General features: G+C 40.2%; 1 protein-coding gene and 1 pseudogene across 2 annotated transcripts; one reads left to right on the top strand and one right to left on the bottom strand.

The window, feature by feature from the left end:
- Window positions 1-1124: 1124 nt before the first annotated feature.
- LOC117659599 (cytochrome P450 2K1-like) lies at window positions 1125-24198 on the top strand. Of its 2 annotated transcripts, XM_060689366.2 has the most exons (9): window positions 1125-1400; window positions 3194-3356; window positions 6035-6184; window positions 10069-10229; window positions 10498-10671; window positions 18064-18208; window positions 18961-19145; window positions 23559-23700; window positions 23892-24198. In XM_060689366.2, the coding sequence occupies exons 1-9, from the start codon at window positions 1218-1220 to the stop codon at window positions 24074-24076; spliced, it is 1488 nt and encodes a 495-aa protein (XP_060545349.2). In that variant the 5' UTR covers window positions 1125-1217; the 3' UTR covers window positions 24077-24198. The 2 variants fall into 2 exon arrangements, with proteins under 2 accessions (XP_060545349.2, XP_060545350.2); XM_060689367.2 differs by lacking the exon at window positions 6035-6184.
- On the bottom strand, window positions 14487-17507 carry LOC148116696 (uncharacterized; annotated as a pseudogene).
- Window positions 24199-24415: the final 217 nt, after the last annotated feature.

Below are 24415 nucleotides of genomic sequence, written 5' to 3'. Positions count from 1 at the left end.
AAGGATGGTTTTCTAAATAATTCAACTCCCGGTCCATTATCTTAATCTGAGTTGACAGAACACTCACTAACATCACCTGCTACATTCAAATTTTCATTGCAGATAAAAATGAAGCTTCACAAAAAAAGTTGCTATTGAGTGCAATCGGAAAATATTGCAAACTTTATATTTGTGGAAGGGAGCCAAAGTAGCAAAAGTGCTCCCTTTTCCATTTGTTTTTATCAGTAAGATGGCTAGAATATATTTTTGACAAATAGACCTTCAATCAATCAATCAATCAATCAATCAGATTACCTTTAAAATGAAAATAATGCCTCTTTTATTCTATCCCATAGCACTAGAAAAAATCCAAGTGATTCCTATGGTGGGGGTGAGCAAAACCAACCCACATATTTGACCTCATCTAGAATATTTTCTGAAGCTTATTGAAGATATAGATAAAGTGGATGCAAGGAGTTATGTTGTTTCTATGCACATGCCTGAAGAATGTAGTTCTCTAAAAGGGCTATTTATGATAATCCATAATGCATCACCACTATTTAGTGGCCAAATTCTATCATAAGCCATTCATTCATATACTGGGATTTTGCTTCATAGGAGAACATCTAAGAAAATCCCACTATATCAGAGTGATCCAAGCAAAGAGAAATTACACCTCAGAAAACAATGTGGTGACAGAAATAACAGATCAAGCAGAAAATGGAAAAAAGGCCCCACTTCCTTCTCAGTTGATTGGGCAGAAATGGGAAATTATCTAGAATTGTGTGAAAATATCAGCTGAATAATTACTCAAGGAGATATGTCCCTGTTGTTCTTTGGATCCAGAACATTAATGGACTAAATTATTCCATTTTCTGGATTCCTTATCTGAAATCTTGTTAACAAACAAGAGGATTTCATAATCCAAAAGGTGTTTCAAGTATTGGATTGCTGGGCAGTTCAAAGAAGTTTGAATCTGTTTTGCAATGCCTTCATTTAAGGATAAGCACCACCCACACCTAAGAGAGCGAATGGTAAACAATCAATTATAAATCAAATTCCTAGGGAGGAGATAGAAAACCAAGGCAAGGTTGGAAGTGATTTAGCATAAGGGGCAGTCTGATGATTCAGTAGAAACACTAGCTGAGTTTCTGCTTAGTGCAATAGTTTGAATGTTTGTATTATTTCAGTTTGCAGATTTCATTATAATTGTTACTGAAAACTGCTTCTGAAAGGAAATGGCTTGGATTGGACTTGTTTTATTATTATTACTATTCATTCTTACAGTTTTATTCCTTTTCAAAATGAGTAGTTCCCAGAGTAACAGCTCCCAAAAGCTTCCACCTGGACCCAGGACCATACCCATTTTGGGAAATCTGCACATAATGGATTTCAAGAGGCCTTTTAAGACAATGATAAAGGTAAACCTGATGATTAACAACTATGAATGTTCTTTGCCAAAGTGTACTGATGTTGATATAAAAGTTTAGCAATTTATCCGGTTATCCAGTTAACTGGAAGAGATTGATATGCTCCCTGTTGGTTTTATGGAGTCTATGGAAATGTATAAAAAGGACGTTAACTTGGTGTTTGCATTTGTTTATATATGCTGCAAGGATTATACAAACAAAAATATTTGTTAATAGGATTTTTTTAATTGTTTATCTGAATCTTGAAAGGGTGATTGAAATTGCCTATGACTATGTAGAGGAAGGAAAATGTAAAAATCTTACATTGATATCTGTATTAATATAATAATCTGTAGGTTAACATATTTTAATAAGATATATTCTTAGTGAAATGCCCATTGTTCAAAAACTTTGGCTGTTATTTCCTGTTCCAGAGAACTTTTCCAAATCAGCTGAGTGAAAAACATACTTTTGAATCTTATTCGCAGGTTCTTAATTCCAGCTTAAATATGACAAGGTTCAAAGAATTAAAGGTCTGGAAATATCTTCCCTCCCCCCGCCAAGAATTTGCAGCCTGCTTTAAAATTTTGAAGATTTTACAAAAGTGTATCAAATATGTGGAAAAAAATAATAACTGTCAGTATTTTTAAAATAATTACATGGGTTTTTGCAATAGATTTCTTTAAATTCTGATATATTTAAAATAAATTCAAAGCTGTTGCAGTTATATAGAAGGAGATGAGATTGTTGCTCTTATGCATATTAATCTATCACATGTCAGATAGATTACATGGTAAAATAAGAGAATATGTGATAAATGGTGTCATTACAGACTGCATTAAAAAAAAATCCTTCGTCCATTGATAATATCAGTTCATTGCTGAACATGTGAGGTAGTTTAAAGTTCCCATTTCTACAGCATAAATGGAGACATTTGTAAACAGGATTATTGGGAAGGAATGAGTGGTAGACATAATGTTTCAAGACAGAAGCAAATATATTGATAAAGTACTCCACGTCATTTTTAAGCGAATCCCTGTTTTTGTTGTAAGTAGCTAATTCTTCCAAACCATTTGGATTGGAAGACCGCTATCAGCTCTGTCTTGTCCTTTAGAATTAAAGAGATATGCTAGCAACCTTCAGTAATAATGAAAGACAGTAGAGAGGGTTCTGCAGCAGCTGAGGAAAATAACATACCACATCAAGTCCAACATAAATGAATAATAACGTAATGTATATGTGGTACTTGAAGAACAACTCTGTAGCTTGGAAGTCAGACTTTCCCTGCTTTAGGAGGCGATGGTCAGTCTCTTCCTGTCACATTAGGAAAGATTACAAAGCACCAGAAGTTTCCTGATTTAGACACAGGAAGGATCTGGGAATAACTGCTGGCATTTTATTTTATAGGCATTTCTTAAAACTGTTTCATTTTCTTGAGGTGTTAGCGCTTATGCACAGCTGAGCAGTCAATGTGCCATGTTGCGTGCAGTGGATCAAGAATGGTGTTGCATGGAGGGATAGAAATTAATATATCAGAAATTGTTATTATTGAAAATGTTCCTCCTGCATAGCTAACTTCTTTAAAATTTCCGAAACGTGACCAAATTCTGTCATGAGTATCCAATGGACAATACTATTTGTATGCTTGTTTTTTTTTTTTAACAGTATAATAACTTAAAACACAAAAGAAAGGAAGAAATACTTCAATCTCGGATTTGTGAGACATGACTTGTAACAGAACTTTCCTTATGTGAGACTAATTGTGGATCAGAACTGCCTCTCATTTTTCATCTGCTGAATTCCAGTTGTCAAAAGAATATGGTTCCGTTTTCCGTCTTCAAATGGGATGCCAGGAAATGGTGGTGCTGACTGGCTATGAGACGGTCAAAGAGGCTTTGGTGAACCAGGCAGAGGCATTTGCAGAGAGAGCCTCCGTCCCCATTTTTGAGGACTATGCAAAGGGTTTTGGTAAGTTGTTTATAACCACCCCAATGATGCCCTTGATGTGATGTCCCGCTGCCTGGAGGCCGTGCGGGTCTGGATGGGGAAAAATAGGCTCAAGCTCAACCATTCCAAGACTGAGTGGCTGTGGCTCCCAGCGTCCTGGTATAGTCAGCTGGTGCCATCGCTGACTATTGGGGGTGAATCTTTGCCCCCCACAGAGAGGGCCCACAATCTGGGTGTCCTCCTGGACTCACAGCTGTCTTTAGAAGAGCATATGACGGCCATAGCCAGGGGGGGCTTTTTATCAGGTTCACCTGATCCGCCAGTTGCGTCCCTTTCTGGACCGGGACGACTTGCGCATGGTCACTTATGCCCTTGTCACCTCCCGTCTGGACTATTGTAATGCTCTCTACATGGGGCTCCCCCTGAAGAGCACTCGGAGGCTCCAACTGGTCCAGAATGCGGCCGCGTGGGTGGTTATGGGCACACCTCGTTACGCCCATGTAACACCTCTCCTGAGCGAGCTGCACTGGCTCCCAGTGGTCTTCCAAGTGCAATTCAAGGTGTTGGTCACCACCTTTAAAGCGCTCCATGGCATAGGACCAGGATATCTACGGGACCGCCTTCTGCCACCAACAGCCTCCCACCGACCAGTTCGCTCCCACAGAGAGGGACTCCTCATGGTACCGTCGGCCAAGTTATGTCAGCTAGTGATACCCAGGAGGAGAGCCTTCTCTGTCGGAGCTCCTGCCCTTTGGAATGAATTGCCCCCGGATATTCGTAACAAATCTGACCTCCGGGTCTTTCGCTGTGCCTTCAAGACCCTACTGTTCCGACAGGCGGAGCTGTCTAACTGAATGATTTTAAATTGGGTTTTAATTTTGGGTTTTAAAATTTGGCCAAAACTATTTAATGATTTTAATTAATTTTAACTATGATATTGTATATTTATATTTTAATTCTGGCTGTACACCGCCCCGAGTCCTTCGGGAGAAGGGCGGTATATATATAAAATTATTATTATTATTATTATTATTATTGTTGTTGTTGTTGTTGTTGTTGTTGTTGTTGTTGTTATTCTAGATTGCAGGTGATGCTCCTTGCAAAGCTCTAGTCAATATTATGTACAACTCACTCGGAAATACGATGAAAATATGATGGTAATAAATGGTAGTAAACAGTATTAAAAAAGAACATTTTTCAACCAATGCCTGCACTTACACCCAAACTTCTTGCACCAAACTAAGAGTAATGCTGGTGTTGCTGCCCAAGAGAACTTTATCTAAAGGAGATTTATTTTATTTTATTTATTTTATTTTATTTTTATACCACCCTTCTCCTACTGGACTCAGGGTGGTGAACAGCCAAAAATAAAAACATTCACATACAAAATTTAAGATTAATTTTAAAAGAATTAATCAAGTTTTGGCCCGATATAAACTTTAAAACACCCCAACTAAAATCAATTTATAAATTAAAAATATCTAAAAATATCTAAAGGGGGGTGGTGGTCAAGCTAACCCAGCTTGATGAAATAAAAATGTTTTAAGGGCACGGCGAAAAGCACAGAGATCTGGGATCCTATGTATCTCCGGGGGCAGGTTGTTCCAAAGGACAGGTGCTGCCACAGAGAAGGCCCTCCCCCTGGGGGTTGCCAGCCGACATTGCCTGGCCGACGGCACCCTGAGGAGTCCCTCTCTGTGGGAGCGTACTGGCCGGTGGGAGGCTATCTGTGGCAGCAAGCGGTCCCGTAAGTACCTAGGCCCTAAGCCATGGAGCTCTTTAAAGGTGGTAACCAACACCTTGAAGCGCACCCAGAAGATCACCGGGAGCCAATGCAGATGGCAGCAACCAGTATCTTTGCAGCTCTTCTTTCTCTCCCCCCTCCCTCTGTGACTCCCTGTGTGTCTCATGGTTTGTTTAGCAACCATGTCACATAGCAACCTTTTCCCCAGAACTATTTACAGTTGATAAACAAGGATTACATATAGAATGTTTCATCTGAAGTTTTCGTAGAAGAGAATTTGGACAGCTTCTGGAAAGCACAACAGATTGATTTGACTTAATCCCTCAGTGCCAACAGACAGAGGCATCCAGAGAACAAAAGATATAGCAATTTTTTATTTATTAAATTTAATGGCCACCCATCTTACTACAGGATATCTCTGTAAGGAATAATTGTACTAACAGTAAGAATCCAATCCTTGAACATGTTTGTTTTACTTGTTTGCAAATTTGGGGTGCAGGAAACCCCAGTATCATGCATGCATTGTTCTTCATTTGCCCCAAATTATGGTACCTGAGAATTTGCACAGCCAAGTCAGTAGTAAATGTTGAAATGAGCTGGTCCACTGTCTAAGGAAAGAAGGGTGGGTGGGTGTTCTCCCAGAGTTCAATTTGGATTATCTCCTATTATTTCTCCTTGCAAGACACACCAGGGGTATTTTTACATGCTGAACTGTAATCCTTACTCATCATAGGCAGTTTAAACTTTAAACTTCACACTTAAGTAACCACCTGATGAGAGCATGAACACTGCATTTGCTATGCTAATAAACAGTAATATTAAATAAACACTTTCCATACCCTTCAATTTTTATTCTCTTCAGACATATGCATTATAATGGTGGAATTTTCCTGGTTCAAACTGATCTTCAACTTGAACTCTTATTTCTAATTTGACCTCTTATTTATTTCTCCAGGTATTATTTTTGCTCATGGTGAGAACTGGAGAAAGATGCGGCAGTTTTCAATATCTGCATTACGGGATTATGGAATGGGCAAGAGGATTGTTGAAGACAAAATCAGTGAAGAGTGCAGTGTCTTGATAAAAACATATGAGACATATGAAGGTGAGTTGGTATTCCGTCCTACAGACTTACCAGTTATCTTTCAAGACAATCTATGTATAGAAGATCTAGAGGAACCTTTTCAGAAAAATATGCCAATAACTGTTATTTATGACAAATTGTTATACTAAATTAGCTATTGAAGTTTACAGAAGGATAAATTGTTTCCAATATGAGCACTGCTGTTGTGTATGAAAAGGTGTTAGGAATTGGACTTACTTGTTCCTCCAGGCTTTGAGTCAGTGATACTCATGTTATCCAATTAAGTAGAATAAATTAAAAACCTAAGCACTAATCCATCACCAAAATTCTTGGCTCTACAAGTGATCCACTTTCCTGTGCCCTCTCATTCATTCCCACCCAGGCATTCCTGTCCTTTAACACTCTCCCTATCACAAGATCACATTGAGATTATTGCACAATTTCCTCTTAAACTCATGGCTCAGAATTCTATTATCTTCATTCCGTGGAACATAATATGCAACTATCACCAATATATAAACTCCTATTTTGATCCCACATGTCAGGCATACCAAATTTTGAAAGAATGAAGCATGAATATGGCTAATAAAAATTATCAACATCTTTCTCTGTATTTAATGAAATTATTATGGTAGCTTCCACCTTAATACTACATTTTTTTTTCTCATTAACAATTCATTGCTTGCAATGAATAAATATTAAATGATCATGATGCATTACACTTGCCAAAACCTTTCTGGAGTCAGCAATATTTCTATATGTTGTTTGGAAATACATTGGTCACATCATCATCATCTGCTTTAGGAATTAGGTAGTGGAAACTGCATTAAGAAAGAGTGACAAAATAGTGTCTGCAAAATCTTCTGAGAAATATTCTTATTTATTCTTATTTATTTATTTGTCAAGCATATATAAGATAACAGAGTAAGAGTAGAAAGGAAAAGGAATTAAGACAGGGATGGTAGGCATGCTGGTGCACTTATGCACGCCCCTTACAGGCCTCTTAGGAATGGGGTGAGGTCAACAGTAGACAGTTTAAGGTTAAAGTTTTGGGGGTTTGGGGAAGAAACTACAGAGTCAGGTAGTGCACTCCAGGCATTGACCACTCTGTTATTGAAGTCATATTTTCTGCAATCGAGCTTGGAGTGGTTTACTTTGAGTTTGTATCTATTATTTGCTCATGTATTGTTGTGGTTGAAGCTGAAGTAGTCATTGATAGGTAGGACATTGTGGTAGATAATTTTATGTACTACACTTAGGTCAGACTGAAGTCTGCGTAGTTCTAAGTTGTCTAAGCCCCAAATCTGAAGTCTGGTGGCATAAGGTATTTTATTGCGGGTAGAGGAATGGAGGACTCTTCTCATAAAATATCAATTGTATTTATATCCAATATGCAGTGCAGGTTCCAGACAGATGAGCCGTATTCGAGATTTGGTCTAGCAAATGTTTTTTATGCTCTAGTTAGTAATAAATATTACCAGAGAAGAAGTTACACAAGATTAGGTTAAAAAACTCTTAATGCCTTTTTGGCAATGTTGTTACAGTGGGCTCTGGCACTTAGATCTTTAGAAATGAGTACTCCAAGGTCCTTGACAGAGTGAGGATCATCTATAAGGTCATGTGCATCTAATTTGTATTTTATGTTTTGATTTTTTTTTTTGCCAATGTGCAAGACAGAGCATTTGTTGGTTGAGATTTGAAGCTGCCACTTGTTAGACCAATCTGACACATAGTCAAGGTCTTTTTGAAGGGTAGTTGCATTGTCGGTGGTGTTGAATAGTTTAACATCATCAGTGAAGAGAACACAGTTGCTTTTAATATGATCACAAAGGTCATTTATGTAAAGTATGAAGAGTGTTGGACCTAAAACAGTGCCTTGGGGAACACCACTATTAACAGGTACAGGATTTGATAGAGCACTTCCTGTTTTGACCACTTGTTGTCTATTTGACAGGAAGGCAGTTATCCATTTATGTAGGAGTCCAGAAATGCCATAGGATTTTAGTTTTAGAAATAATTTGTCATGTACCACTGAATCAAAACCGTTACAGACGTCTATGTAAACTGTGTCTATTGCTTTGCTCTGATCAAGATGTGTAGTCCAAGAGCAAAAGGCACAGATTATTATTAATGGAAGCTTGACAACAGACTTTAATATTGAAAAAGGAACAAGACAAGGTTGTCCGTTATCCCCATTGTTATTTATTTTAACACTAGAAGTCTTGTTGAATACAGTACGGGATTCGAATATCTTGAAAGGTATAGTGATAAGGCAAGAGGATTACAGAATAAGGGCATTTGCAGATGATCTGGTTGTTACCCTAACACAGCCGATGGAATCAATAATCCAGATGAAAGACATTATAAAAGACTATGGCACAGTATCAGGATTTAGACTGAACCAGAAAAAAACCAAGATGATAGTTAAAAATATGACACAAGATCGAAAACACGAACTTGAAAGGAGGGCAGGTTTTGAGATTGTACCTAAGGTTAAATATCTAGGAGTTCAGGTTGCAGAATCAAATACGAAATTGTTTCAAAATAATTATGATGTGTTGTGGCGAGATATACAGAAAGATATGGAGACTTGGAAAAAACTGCAGCTGTCTTTACTTGGAAGAATAGCAGCAGTTAAGATGAATATTTTGCCAAGATTTCTTTTTTTGTTTCAAATGATTCCGGTGCTTAAAAGTGATAAACAACTGAAAGAATGGCAAAGTGGAGTGAATAAGTTTGTCTGGAACGAGAAAAAACCGAGAGTGAAACTGAAAATTATGCAAGATGTTCCAGAAAGGGGAGGTCTTAAACTTCCAAACCTACAGTTATATTACGAAGCAGCAGCTCTTACTCAAACAAGCGATTGGTTTGGAAGGAAAAAGACTGGAATATTGAATATAGAAAGTTTTGATCTTGAATTTGGATGGCATGCTTACTTATTTTATGAAAACAAAGTGGATAAAGTATTCAAAAGCCATATACTTAGAGATACTTAGTGACGCAACATAAGGAGATTGGTCTGTAATTTTCAACTAGGCTAGGGTCTCCCTTTTTGAAGATAGGGATGACCTTGGCTTTTGACCATTAGTAGGGCAAGGTGCTGGTACTGAAATATTTTTCAAAAGTTATGCTTAGAAGTTCTGCAGTTGCAGTGGAAAGCTTTTTTAAGAAGTATGCACATAGTCCATCAGGTCCAATAGATAAAGATGGTTTTAGATTGCGCAGTGCCTTTTCAACATTGTCTTCTGTAAAATCAATATGAATTAAATCACCATAATCCTTGTAATTGTCTGTAGTACGACTGGGAAATATTGGGTATGTGTTGTTGCTGTTTACAAAGACTGAGCCAAAGAACATGTTAAAGAGATTGGCTTTAACGGTTTCGTCAATACAATCTTCATCATTTGGTCCTTTTAGGGGTGGGATGGATCTAGAGTCTTTAAGTTTGTTGTTTGCAAAATTATAGAAGGTGCTTGTGGATTTTATGTGAAGAAGGTTTTCCTCTTGCTTGGTGTGATTAAAGCTTTGTTAAAAGCTTTGATGTTACTCATTTTATTTTTCATGCTGCCAGCAACGTGGTCTATCTTTAGCTGTTCTTCCATTTCCACACTGAACACAGGGACTAGAATGCTGCTGCTTGATTTTACCTGTCATCAGAAATGTAATTGCTTCTCACTTCAAATGATGCATGTCTCTAGGACTACATTAATGTGTAATTACTTCTGGTTTTAAAAGGATGGGTTAAATTTTAGCTCATATATCTATGTTCTCTTGCTAACTTCTATGCAGAGTACAAACTGGCTTCTATGATAAATGCTATATATAAGCAATCTAAAGGTGACAAAGAGCAGATTTAATTCTGGGATACTTTCACAATTCTGTTTTCATTTATTGCTCATGACCAGGAAAGCCATTTGACCCAGCAACAATTCTGAAAGCTGCAGCCGCCAATATCATAGTTTCTTTTTTACTTGGCAAGAGATTTGAATATGATGATGCTACACTTCTAAGACTACTTGAGTTAATTGAAGAAAGTTTACACCTTGCAGGAACCCCTTCTGTGTTGGTAATGTAATCTTTCATATGAAGAAAAATGTCATCCCTAGGGTTTATTAAGGTTTAATTTGTGAGATTTGGATCTTAATTAATTAATAAACTTGATTTATCATATCTTTAGCACCCACCTATTTCATATTTGATGATAATGATGGTGATTTTGGAGACTATGGAACAAACCTATTTGGATAAAAATGCTTTGAGATGTCTATCAGAAAATATATTCATAGTATTCAGCTCTGTTAATTTGCTACTTCTCTTATTCTATCCTGTTTCAGGTGTATAATGTGTTTCCCAAATTGGGATTCCTTTTGGATGCTCGTAAAAAAATAATGAATAACCGAAAAGAGTTCCATGAATTCATACAGGCTACTTTCCTTGAAAATCTCAAAGAGTTTGATGAAAATAATCAGAGGACTTTTATTGACGCATTTCTTGTTCGGCAGAAAAAGGTAATAAAGCATTTTAAGTATGCAAGGAATCGTAACTGATGTTTTTTCTTTCACACGTTTTAAAGATATTCTGGCTGGTGCCAGAATTCATGCAGCTGGAGAAAATCATTGCTTTAGAAATGTCCAAGAAAACAATTTCCTGGAGCGAAAGCAAGGAGTGAATATGTGAGTATAGTTTGGAATTTGTGTAATCTCATTCTCAGGTTCTGTGGGGATATAAACCTGAAACAAAAATAATAAAAATTAATAACCTCCACCAGCAAGGATACTATTAAACAGCCAAGGCTGATTAAAACAGTGATTATGGTTAAAACTTTGTGAAACAACATTCAAGAGGGGCTGTAGGCACCTCCAGGGTATGAGCTTTCCCATTATTTGGCAGCTCCGCATCTTCCTGAATTCCCGAGACGTGTCTCTCAGCAAGACTTCATGCAGCATCCTTGATGGCCAACAGATTCACTGTCCGTGTGAGGTCTTTATTCCTTGTGTACCTATTAAAGCTACTACAATGCTTGTACACCTCTAACTGGAAATTTTCCTTGTAAAAAGCAACACTGTTTTTTTGTAGCAGTTGAGTGAAGCAGTCACCTGGGGGTCTCACTTAACAACCACTTTTCTCAATGTCCAATTGCGGTCATAAATTGAGGATTACCCATAGTACCACTTCTATTGTCTCTCATGGAGGGATAATTCTAGTAGGGAGATGATCAGGTGGGCCCTTGGGAAGCAACCCTTTTATCTTTATTTATAAACATAGGGATATTAATTATTGTGATATGGGTTGGGATATGTGGTCCAGAAACTGATCAGTGCAAGAGAAGAGGAAAGCCATTCTCCCTTTCTTAGACATTGCAGTCTAAGGAAATCCATGGAAAAGTGAAGGTGAGCTCTGAAACCGGAAGTCTTTCTTCTTCATGTGAGTTAAAATTAAATCACTCTTCATGAAAGAAAGCATTGAGCTGGCATGTATTGAGAAGAACTGGCGGAGAGAAATGGGGGATGTTAATCACAATTTTTCTCCAAACTCGTTCCTGGTTCTTCCATTGTCACCATTCACTGGAACATAATGTGCAACAGCCACTCGGCATATGCATTTCCCTACACAGCCACAGCAAAAGGATGCCCTGAGTTAATGTATCCTGACATTACATTTCTGCCGTAATTGATCCTAATTTTAATTCCCCTGCATACATTGACATATGCCAATCTACAAGATGAAGCTGTCTTCATTTAGATCAAGTCCCTTTTCCATTTTCTCTTAAATTCCAAAACAGGAAACATTTTATTTATTTTTTTATTTCAATTCGTTCAGTAATTCATGGTCTTTACCATATGTTTCTCATTATCACAAGTTACAGTTTTCTTTAGCCCTGGCCATAAACAGATGCGCCCATAAACCCTGGCATCAGCTTTTTGGTCAATCAAGACCTTGAGATAATTCTTTGTGGCAGGATATGAATCTTAGGGCTCCCTGCTAATCATAGAACACAAAACCCGCCACTTTGGGCACATTTTAGCCAGCATGCCACAAACACAACCAAAGGTCAGTTTTGCTGCATATAGGATCTAAAAATATCTACTTTGCAAGCCACTCTATTACTGTCTGCAACTTAATACAGATAATCCTTGAACTATGACAGCAATTCAGCCTGGAATTTCTGTTACTGAGCGATGGTTGTGAGGCATAACTGAATTGCTTAGTGATGGGAATCCCTGCATTTCCAACTGCCATTGTTAACTCAACTGAAATGGTTGTTAGACAAGGACTTCTTCACAACTTCCTATGGCTTCCCACAACCAAAGCCAGGGAAGAAGCCACAGGAAGTTGCCCATTCCAGGAGGCTTCCAATCAGCCAGCAGGTTGGCAAATAGCTGCTGCCGTGTGTGGGATGACATGCAGGGGTATGTAGGTGGCTGGAGCAGCACAGTGCAAGCAGAGAAGGGGCATTGGTCCTACCTGAGATGCACCTTCTCATTGGGTGGAGACAGCAGCAGACAAGATGGGTTGTACTTGTCTATTCAGATTGATGGACTGAGTCTGTCAAAGTTGTTAAATCCTGCCCTTGTTGCTAGGGGCTTCCAGTTTTTGGCGAAGACTGAAAAACAGACTTGATGTGTGGGAGAAAAGGAAAAGTTAGTGACAGAAACCAGACTGAGAAAAGGGTGGGGCTGGCTGCTGTCTCCACCCAACGAGAAGGTGCATCTCAGGTAAGACCAACACCCTTCTCCATTGTGGGTGGAGACAGCAGCCAGGCCTGGGACATACCAAAGTTCACTGTCCCTAGGTACGGGTGGGCCCAGTCTGGTTCGAAGACTCCCCTTCTGTATGAACCTCTTGTAACACTCTCTGCCCAAAGGCAGCTTCTGCTGAAGTGAACTTATCCAATTTGTAGTGTTGAATAAAAGGGAAAGGGGAAGTCCAGGTAGCAGCTCTGCAGATCTCCAGCGAAGAAGCTTGCGTGGCCCAAGCCACCGACTTCGCCGCTCTGCGAGTAGAATGTGCAGTCAAATTAGAAGGCCTGGGCAAAGATCGCAGTTCATATGCCGTGGCGATCGTCTGCCGGATCCACCGTCCGATGGTCAAAGAAGTCACTCTGCCACCTAAGGAGAGAGGGAGAAAGGACACAAACAAAGACTGTCTTGTGGAAGCCAGCAGTTCTCTTGAGGTATATCCGGAGTGCCCTCCGGACATCCAACTTGTGCCACTGCAGTTCCAGTGGATGAGCAGGGCGAGGACAGAAATCAGGAAGTACAAGTTCCTGCAAACGGTAAAATGGTATGTTAATTTTTGGAATGAAGGTAAGGTCAAGCCGCAGGACTACACGATCAGCGTGGAACAGACATAAGTCACCTCTCACAGAGAGGGCAGCAATTTCCGAAATCCTCCTTGCAGATGTAACCGCCACTAAAAAGGAGACTTTATACGATAGAAGCCGAAGGCTGGTTGACTGAAGGGGTTTGTACGGTGCACCCATAAGTGAATTAAGAACTAGAGATAGTCCCAGGTAGGATACCTGTGCAACACAGGAGTGCATAAGTTAGTGGCTCCCTTAAGGAACCTAAGTATCAGAGGATAGTGTGACAAAGACAGAAGAAACCCCTATACCAGGACCGTGGAAATAGTGGCCACCTGATGCCGAAGTGTATTTGGTGAAAGCCCCCTGTAGAAAAACCAAAACATCCACCACTAAAGCCTGAAGCAGAGAAACTCCTGCACGTTCACACCAAGCACAGAATGCCTGCCACGTGGCAGAATAAATACGTCTGTGTACGGCCTTCATGATGCCGTCGGAATGGTCCGAATCACAGAGGAGCAAATGTTGTCTCTCCTCAAAGAACCCTGCTCAATCTCAACCGAAGCCACTTGGGGTCCGGGTGGACCACCGCCCCCTGGCTGAATGAGGCCATGTCTGGGGGAAGTTTCTATGGAGGTACCACCGACAGAGATATGAGGTCTGCGAACCAACTCCTCCACGGCCAATGAGGGGCCAGGAAAATGACTTCTGCCCATTCTAACAGGATCTTGCGTATGACTCTTGGGATAAGCGGGATTGGCGGAAAAGCCTAACCCTAACCCTAACCCCTGTCCGATCTGATCAACGGGCACCTGTTGAATAGCCAGAAGGTGTTGAACAGCCGAATCCATAAGGAGGTGTCTGATTCTATCCTTAGAAAGAGGACAGGAAATAAAGAACTGCAGAGGAGTGGAGAAGCCCGATCTAATAGTACTGAGGAACCATTGATCAGATGTAGTTATCTCCCAAAGGTCGGCAAAGAGAGCCAATCTGCCACCAATGGGGAGTCCCAAACTGCAGTTAACAACGGCGCTGGATAGAACAACCTCCTCCCCCACGAAAGGGCCGTTTACTTAGAAATGGTCTATCTCTTGAAGTCCTGTCCTGAAGTCCCCGGTGTTTGGGGTTGAAGGACCCTGTGAAATGGGAAGAACTAGCACCCCCATCAGATCCACGAAACTGGGACCGCTGGGAATAAGGCAGAAAATGGGTCTCCCCCCGACGGTGAGTGGTAGGTAAAACTTTTCATTTGTCCTTGGTTTCAATTAGAAAGGGCTCCAAAGACTCCCCAAATAATTTGGATCCCATAAAAGGGACAGACGCTAGATGCCATTTGTGTCTAGCATGTGCCTGCCAATGACGGAGCCAGACTAAACAACGAGCCGCTACAGAAGAGGCCAGGGACTTAGCAACAAAATGAGCAGCATTGAGGGTGGCATCTGCAGAGAATTGGACCGCCGCAATGAATTTGTTCAAATCCTGCCTGAGTCTTGTTACCTCTGGCAACAACTTTTCTTGCAATTGGCCTAACCAGAGCAAAGTTGTCCAGTTAAAAAATGAAGCAGTTGTTGCTGAACGAATCATCCAGGCCAACCCTTGATCTGCATGCTGAAGAACCTGGTCCAAGCAATGCTTTTCTGGACGAAGACCTTCCTCCGGATCCCCCGGAATGGCGGCGTTAGGCAGAAGCGCAGCAACAGGGCCATCCATGGATGGCACTTGAAGAAGGGTCACCAAGTCTGGAGCTATGTTGAAATACTTGCGGTCAGCTGTGGAAGGCACCGGGGCAGAACCAAGTGAAGACCATTGCTTCCTGACTACATCAAGGAACAAAGGTGGAACTGGAACAGAATCAACTGGCCTGGTGGGTTCAGCGAATATGGGATTTAGACTCCCTTGTGACAGTGACGAACCCGACTCTGCTGGATTAGAACCAAGTTTGGTGGTATTGACAGCCTTAAACAATAACAATTTGAAAAGAGCCAGGGGGAATAAACCTGTGAAGGCAGGTTGTTCTGGGGGAAGGCCCTCATCATCAGAAAGTCCAGGTTCTTGGGAATCAACCTTCACCAGCATCGATGGGTGACTGTCGAGGGAGGTGGTCAGAGAACCAGGATCCTCTGCAAAAAACACTTCTTCTGGTAGTCTCTGTCCGGTGAGGCAGAGGCGAAAGAGCGGACCGAAGTGCCCCTGTGGGAGGAAAGGAGCCCCACCGATAACGACTGCTGAATTGCAGAATTAATCATTTGCTGTAACTGCTCAGACAACAGATGTTGATGGCATACCTGGCCTTGCGAAACTGCGACCTCCCTAGCCGCAGGTGCAGAAGATGTATGCGGGCAGGTACTAACATTAGCAACAACAGGGCCTACCTCTCTAGATGCTAATTCTGCGGGCAAGATGGGTCCCCACAGGTCAGTTTTCGGGATGGTTACAGGACAGCCCTGAAGTGACATTTGGTCTGGGGTCACTGCCGGGGGCAGCTCCAGCGGGAGCTCTGGTCTCCTGAAAGGAGAAGCCCCTTCCTTAGCTCGAGAAGAGGAAGCAATATTACTGCTGGCTTTATCACAAAGCTTCTGCAGTGTCTTGTGCCTGCGCCTCTCATCCTTGGAAGTCAAGGACTGCTTGCAAGGTCTATGATGAGAACCAGATAACTGGCCACTGGTGCCTGAATGCTTGGTACCAACCTTCTGGGCCAGGTCAGAAGAGGATGCCTGACCATGAGAAGTACCAAGAAGTACCGAGAAGTACCAAGATTGTCTGTCCCAGCCTTTCGGCCATGCTTCGATTTAGTTAATGCCTTAGGTATAATTAATCAGGCTGGCACAAAAATATTACACTCTGGTATTTGCAAAGCAGCCACAAGACACGGTGTATATGGGTTTCCCCCAGCAACGTAGTCCTTGAAATGTGGACTGCATTGACTAGTCCTGATGGTCACCTATGGCAACACAGTCGCAATTGCCGGAGATTCACAGTGACAGGAGAATCAGCCACCAAGTAATTCAAAGCATGATTTTGTCAAAGGAAATAATACAAATCTGGCATAGGCAGAAGCCTGGAGGCCAATCAATATGTCGCCTACTCTGAGGAGACGTCAAATGGCAAACAACTGAGGCACAGACCGAAGCCTGGAGGCCAATTGATAAGCCGATCTGTCTGAGGTGGCTTCGGGCTCCTCTGAATGGCCGCCAACTGCTAGACGAAATTGCAGGCTGGAGTGCGAAGCTTCCAAACCTGATAACAGCAAACCGGAGAGTAAAAGCGGCGGCGCTGCCAAAGCAATTCCAAACTTGATAGAGCACAAAGCTCTTCTGTCAAAACCAGTTGGGCGGTGGCTGTCAGATCACACAAAATGGCCATCCGACCAACTCTTTGGGGAGCGCGAAGCTCCACATGAACTCCACTGAATGCCAAATCAGCTCTTTGAGGGAGCGCAAAGCTCCACAATGCCCCGGAAAGCTGTTCTATCAACGGGGCAATTCAGTCACAAACAGTAAATATAGCTGAAAAAATGATTCTCCCCCCCCCCCCCCCAGCAGACCAGCGAAAGCCAGTCGCTGAGGAAAGACAATCCACAACAAGTGGAAATATGAAGAACTCACAATCCGAAGTCCAAGAAACAGTCCAATAACAGTCCAGGGTCAAAGTCCAATATCAATCCGTAGGAATAGAAAAAGGGAAAATGGGATAATTGAGAAGTAGAAAGGCAATTAAGCCAGAGACACAATCCCACACCACTGTCCAGTCTGACGGACTGAGTCAAAAGCTGGAAGCTTCTAGCAACAAGGGCAGGACTTAACAACTTTGACAGACTCAGTCCATCAATCTGAACAGATGAGTACAACCCAGGCCTGGCTCCTGGCTCCACCCACAATGGAGAATGACTTGGAATGATTGCTTCCAGATGGGGAGAGACTGAGGGATTGTAGGTTGAACAAGGGTGAAAGGGAGGGGGAGTTAAGGCTTGGGAAGGAGTGTGGTGTTGTGCAGAGGGCAAGTGGAGAGATTTACCCCAGAAAATCCCTGATGGCTTCCCATTATCTTTATGGAGGAAAAAGCAAGGAAGATTGCAAAAGGCAAGCAGGTAATCACAGCCACTGAACTATAGTAAGTGCTAGCTAGATCATGGTTGATCTAAAGCACCTAAAGCAGAATCATGTAATTGTGGGACTGCTCAGATGGTTGGAACTAAAAGAATTGGTTACAACCACCATTTGTTTACTATCATTTTAACTTGAAATGCTCCTGGAATGAATGGTCATAAGTTAAAGACTATTTGTATACATGACATATTCAGGATGCTTATATTTTCTTTAGTTTGTTTAATAAGGCTTTATATAAGCAGAAATCTCGAGTCTAGATTTAATCATGCTAATAATCACTGTAACCATATTGATAGTCTTTCCCCCCATTATAAATAATAATCCTAACATTTATTACAGATAAGCAACACACTGTCCTCCAGTTTTTGTTGAGAACAACTCTCACAATCTCCTGACACTGGAAATGTGGAGGCCACTGTAACATCTGTCCATGTATGTAGATTATAGACATACATTAAATTTCCTTGATATCTTTTCTTTATACTCTTCAGGAGAATAAGAAGTCAATAGATAGCTATTTCCATAATGATAACCTTATAGGTCTTGTGGATAACCTATTTATTGCTGGCATGGATACTACTTCAAACACTTTGTACTGGGCCTTACTCCTAATGATGAAGTATCCAGAAGTTCAAAGTAAGCAGTTTTTATTTGACTGATTTTCAATAAAAGTATATAATTACCTGTCAAAATAACATGGGGATGGGTTAGGGTTAGGGTTAGGGGGCCATGCAGGGGGCCATGTGCATGTGCACATGGGGGGTGCATGGAGCAGGATAGGGGGGCAGGGGGGGCAGGGGGAGCATGTGCACATGCGTGTGGGGGTGGGCATGTGGGAACAGGGTGCATGCAGACATTGCATTTTGATGGTTTGGCGCACGCCCGTGAGCTTTCAGCACTCCATCCGAAAAAGGTTACCCATCACTGGATTATAAGATCTCACCATATGAAGGGTTTATAAACTTACTTTCAGAGATTTCTGAAAGATGTACCAGTCACAGAATGTGTGTTATGCACCTATCACCTCTCATTACTGCTGAATATGAGCTAAAACTGAAAAGAGTTTTCTGCTAAGAATGATACATTCCAAGCACAATACTCCCTTAATTGATTTCTTATATCTCACTAATCATTTCATAATGTCTATACATTAAAATATAAATAATCTGTGATTAATCAACCTTTTTCTGCATGGGCATAATCATAGAATAAGATATATGGTGAATAAAAGGGGGAAAAGTACCAAGAGAAAAATTACAAGCATAGATCACAAATGATTATCTTCAGATCTGTACTATAAATTTACTTTGGAATTTTTGCATAAACTTCAATTTAAAGCAAAATTGAAATTATGGAATCATCATTTTGATGTGATTCTATTTTCTTAGGGAAAGTCCAAGAAGAAATTGCAAAAGAGGTTGGGGTTCGTCAGCCAAGGACAGAAGACCGATTCAAAATGCCTTACACCAATGCAGTAATTCATGAAATTCAAAGGTTTGCTGATATTGTTCCAACCAATTTGTTCCATGCAACCACCAAGGACATAACTTTCAAAGGCTTCTTCATTCCCAAGGTGATTGCTGTGAAATAATCCCAATGTTAATGTTCCAATCTTATTTTGTACAGTATAAACAATTTATGACCATAATTGAGCCCACAATTTTAATCCTAGATCATGATGGATATAAAGTGCACCATTTATGACCTTTTTTGTGGCACTCATTAAGCAAACATTGGGGTCATATAGTGAATGCTGTGGTCATTAAGTGGGCCCGGTATTCACTGTAGCACTTTTTGGCCAGAAACTGAAAGTAAATGCCAGTTTCTTGCAAAAACATAAATTGTAGTCATACGATCATGGGAAGCTTCAAACAATCATAAATGTGGTCTGGTTGCCAAGTACCCAAAATATGGCTACATGACCATACTGGGTAAGAAGCCCAGGACATTGGAACTTCTAATTATTGTTTTTCAGGGTCTGTTGTAAGTGTAACCAGTTGCTAACTGATAAGTAGTAAGTTGAGCATTCCCTGTAAGTTAAATGCAGTTTTAAATCCTGTTGAACCCTGAATGTAGCTGTTTGCTTCTTTTTTCCTTAAAGTTTTTTGAACTAGTATGTTTCTCCATGCATAGTATTTATCATACTATTAATACTATAGTATATTTAAGTATATAATACTATAGCACCATGTTTTCCCAAAAATAAGACCGGGTCTTTTGACCCCCTCCCCCCCCAATGGCTAGGGTTTCTTTTCGGGGGTGTCTTAATTTTTTAAATATTTTTTTATAAAAAGTTTTTTATTTTTCAATTACAAAGACAAAGATTCCATCTTTCCTTATGCAGTGCGTCGGGTACAAACATCTCTGTGCAACATCGTTCCTCATTTGCCACATCTTTCATATTCACATTCACATTATTTCTCTAAACTTAATATTATGATATATTAAACAATTGAACATTGTAAAACTCTCCATTTTCTTCTTAATATCTTCTAGTAATAATACCATATTAACATTAAACATCATTATTCACATCATAGATATTCTAACAATTTTCATCTTATTTATATCTCTATCTTAATATATTTTCTACTTATTCTTTGGTCTTCTTCATTTCCAAACTCCTTTTTTATTCTTCAACCATTGATAAAATACTTCCCATATCATATAATATTCAGTTTGCTCTTTCTCCTTAATTGCTAATATTAATCTGTTCATTTCTGCACATTCTAATATTTTCCTTATTACCTTCTCATCAATGGGAATCTCTCCACTTTTCCAATATTGTGCAAATACAATTCTAGCTGCGGTTAATACCTGAATAATTAAATATACATTCTCTTTACTATAAATTTCAGGTAAAATTCCTAGCAGAAATATTTCTGGTTTCAACTCAATACACTGTTGTATCATCTCTTCCAACCATATCTTAATTTTTGTCCAATACTTCTTTGCTTCTGAACATGTCCACCACATATGATAGTAAGATCCAGGTATTTGGTGGCACTTCCAACATTTAGATGATTTATCTTTAAACATCTTTGCCAACCTCACCGGCGGTAAATGCTATCTGTAAAACAGCTTATACAAATTCTCTTTATATGCAGTTGACATCATTAATTTATAATTCCTATCCCACAATTTCTGCCCTTTATCTAGTTCTATCGCATAACCAAAGTTTTTCACCCATACTTTCATTGTCTCTTTTACTTGTTCCTCTTCCAATTTTATACCCAATAAGTAATTATAAAGTTTCTTTATTAACCTTTCTTCTGTTCCTTTTAAGATTTTATCTAACTCTGTTAATTCTTTGTAAAAACCCTGTAATTTAGCATCTTTCTCGTATCTAGATAGTATCTGCACATGTGGATACCACGTTATAGCGATCCCTTGCTTACTCATTTCTTCTTTCATTTTAAGTCCCCCTTCTTCATTCAATATATCTTTATCTGACAATATTTCCCATATTAATAATATTTGAGTGAATCAATGCTCCCATTGTTGAAAGCCAAACTGGTATCCTCAAATAATGTTGTTCTTTAATTTTCTCTCCCACCAATAATAATGCATTCCTTATATAATGTCTCTGAAAATATCCACGTAACTTATTTTACTCATAGCATAATAATGCATGCCACCCCAGTTGTAAATCGTGTCCTTCCAAAATCAATAACCTTATATTCCTCAATACAATCCATACTAGTACTGCAGCCTGATAGTACAATTCCCAGTTTGGTAATCCAAAGCCTCCTCTACTTCTTATATTTTGCATCATTTTAAAACCAATTCTTGCTTCTTTTCCCTTGCCAAATATATTTATGTATTGTTTTATTAAGTTCCACAAAATATTTATTTTCCAGTTTTATCAGAATTGTCTGGAATAAATACAATAATCTTGGCAATATATTCATTTTGATTGTTGCTACTCTTCCTACCAGAGATAATTGCAGATTCTTCCACTTCCACAAAACAGTTGCTAGCAACCTGCCTTCCATTGAGGACCTGTATACTGCACGAGTCAAAAAGTGGGCTGTGAAAATATTTACAGACCCCTCACATCCTGAACATAAACTGTTTCAACTCCTACCCTCAAAACATTGCACACCAGAACAACTAGACACAAGAACAGTTTTTTTCCTGAATGCAATCACTCTGCTAAACAAATAATTCCCTCAACACTGTCAAACTATCTCCTATCCTATCCCCTTCTCTCCCTCAGGCTTGCCCCACAGAAGCCTCTCCTATCCCCTTCTGTCCCTCAAGCTTGCCCCCACAGAATCCTCCCCTATCCTATCCCCTTCTCTCCCGCAGCCTTGCCCCACAGAAGCCTCTCTTATCCTATCCCCTTCTCTCCCGCAGCCTTGCCCCACAGAAGCCTCTCCTCTCCTATCCCCTTCTCTTCCTCAGCCTTGCCCCACAGAAGCCTCTCTTATCCTATCCCCTTCTCTCCCTCAGCCTTGCCTCACAGAAGCCTCCCCTATTCCCTTCTTTCCCTCAAGCTTGCCCCACAGAAGCCTCCCCTATCCCCTTCTCTCTCTCAGGCTTTCTAGCCCCTTCTCTCCCTCAGGGTTGCCAAACAGAAGCCTGTCCTATGCTATCCCAATCTCTCCAGTTATTTTCAAGTTTGGAGGGGGAGTAGAATGTCTAACTAATTAGCATCAGAGCATGTTATAATAATATAGGAAATACTAATGCTCTGATAGTCATTTCGAAAAATCCTTTCTTAGTGAGCACCTAGAAGCCAAAAGGAACCTAACTGGCAAATTTCAAGTTTGTAGGCTTCATGGTTCTGGAGATTTTGTGATTACAGCATGAATGGTTTTGATTTTGATGAATTTGCCTTATTACCAAAGGAAGAACAAGATTTAATTTCAGATCTTACAGTATTTTATTCATGATGATAAATGTGGATTTCTACATAGAGGACAACTTAGGGACAATATGAGAATTGTTTTGGATATAATGGAGTATGTCTAATACCAAATAAGAAACCAGTAGCTCTGATCTTTTCAGATGCTGAGAAAGCTTTCAAAAATTTGAACTGGGATTTTATGTTCAGAGTTGTGGAAGATATGGCCTTTCGGGATAATTCTCTTGGAGGAATTAAATCTATTTATACATCCCAGAAAGCACAAGTTACTAGTTTTGATACTACAGGAACCCCAGAATGGTATAGAACCATGATGGCGAACCTATGGCACGCGTGCCACAGGTGGCACGTGGAGCCGTATCTGTGGGCACATCAGCGCTACCCTAGCTTAGCTCCAGCACGCATGCACACGCTGGCCACCTGATTTTTGGCCCTTCTGGGCCCACTGGAAGTCAGGAAACGGGCTGTTTCCAGCCTCCGGAGGGCCTCCTTCGGGGCGGGGAAGGCAGCTTTCTCCTAGAAAGCCTCTGGAGCCTGGGGAGGGCAAAACACGAGTCTTCCGGGCCCACCGTGCCATCACATGCCAAAAGTGGGGGGAGCACAGGGGGTTACACACGCATGTGCTGGGTGCATTGAATTATGGGTGTGGGCACGCATGTGCATAAACCCCCCGCACTCCCCCCACTTTTGGCACATGATGGCAAAAAGGTTAGCCATCACTGGTATAGAACATCTAATAAAGAAACTGAAGCATTTGGGCATATTAGCTGGTTTTAAAATTAATCAAAAGAAGAGAAAGATGTTCACAATAAAATAATAAAAAAAGAATTAAAAAATAGAGAAGGGGTCACACTGACCAATAGGAATTGCATGTTGTTTTAGAAAATGTGTTAAAATATGGAATGATGTTACAAAAGACTTAGCGAGATGGAACAAATTACTGTCATAGACTTTTTGTTATTAAAATGAATGTCTTATTCAGGATATTATTTTTATTTCAAACTATACTGATGTTGTCAATTGTTTTATCATTAAAACATAAAATTTCATTATAATAATTTCTACAACAATGTGTTAAATGGAAAATACTCTTCTTTATATAATTTCATTGTTTAGGGTATGCAAATTATTCCTTTGCTGACCTCTGTGCTCCATGATGAATCCCAATGGGAGAAACCTCATGAATTCTACCCTGAGCATTTTCTTGACTCTGAAGGAAAATTTGTGAAGAGGGATGCATTCATGCCTTTCTCTGCAGGTAACATCACTCTGTATATGTGGAAAACTATCCTGGAAAGAGTTTCAGTGCAACAGGATAGTTAGGAAGATTCATTATTTCCTTTAAGATTATAATTATTTCTTTGAGGCAATGTGACTATGGAAAGCCATGTAAAATAGTTTAAGAAGCCAAAAAAACTCACCTTTTTTGCCATCTATGTTTTCTTCCAGGTCAGAGAGTATGTGCTGGGGAGACCCTTGCCAAAATGGAGCTCTTCCTTTTCTTTACCAACCTCCTCCAGAGATTTACCTTCCAGCCACCTTCAGGAACATCTAAAGATGATCTGGACCTGACTCCTGCTCTTGGACTTACCACCCCTCCCATGCCTTACAAGACCTGTGCTGTGTTATCTTGATCTGACAGGGAAAAAACTCATAATAAGCTGTTTTCTCACCTTTTAAATAGCTCTATTTTGACAGAGAGGCAAAATCTGACAATCCGATTCCATATTACATTATATTCATTATATTTATTTTATTTGAATTCCACCTTTATTATTTTTACAAATAACTCAAGGAGGAGAACATATCCAATACACTATCCTACCCTTATTTTCCCAAAGCTCTTTGGGCTAAGAGGAGAGACTGGCCCAGAGTCACCCCAGCTAGAACTCCGAGTTTCCTGGTTATTAACCCAAAGTCACCCAGCTGGATTTCATTACTAAAGTGGGACCTGAACTCACAATCTCCTTCTT

The sequence above is a fragment of the Pantherophis guttatus genome, chromosome 1 (genome assembly GCF_059756535.1).
Source record: "Pantherophis guttatus breed Tessera chromosome 1, ASM5975653v1, whole genome shotgun sequence".
NCBI lineage: Eukaryota > Metazoa > Chordata > Lepidosauria > Squamata > Colubridae > Pantherophis > Pantherophis guttatus.
Note: the sequence above shows the minus strand (reverse complement) of the source record. Positions and strands in the feature narration are given on the sequence as shown.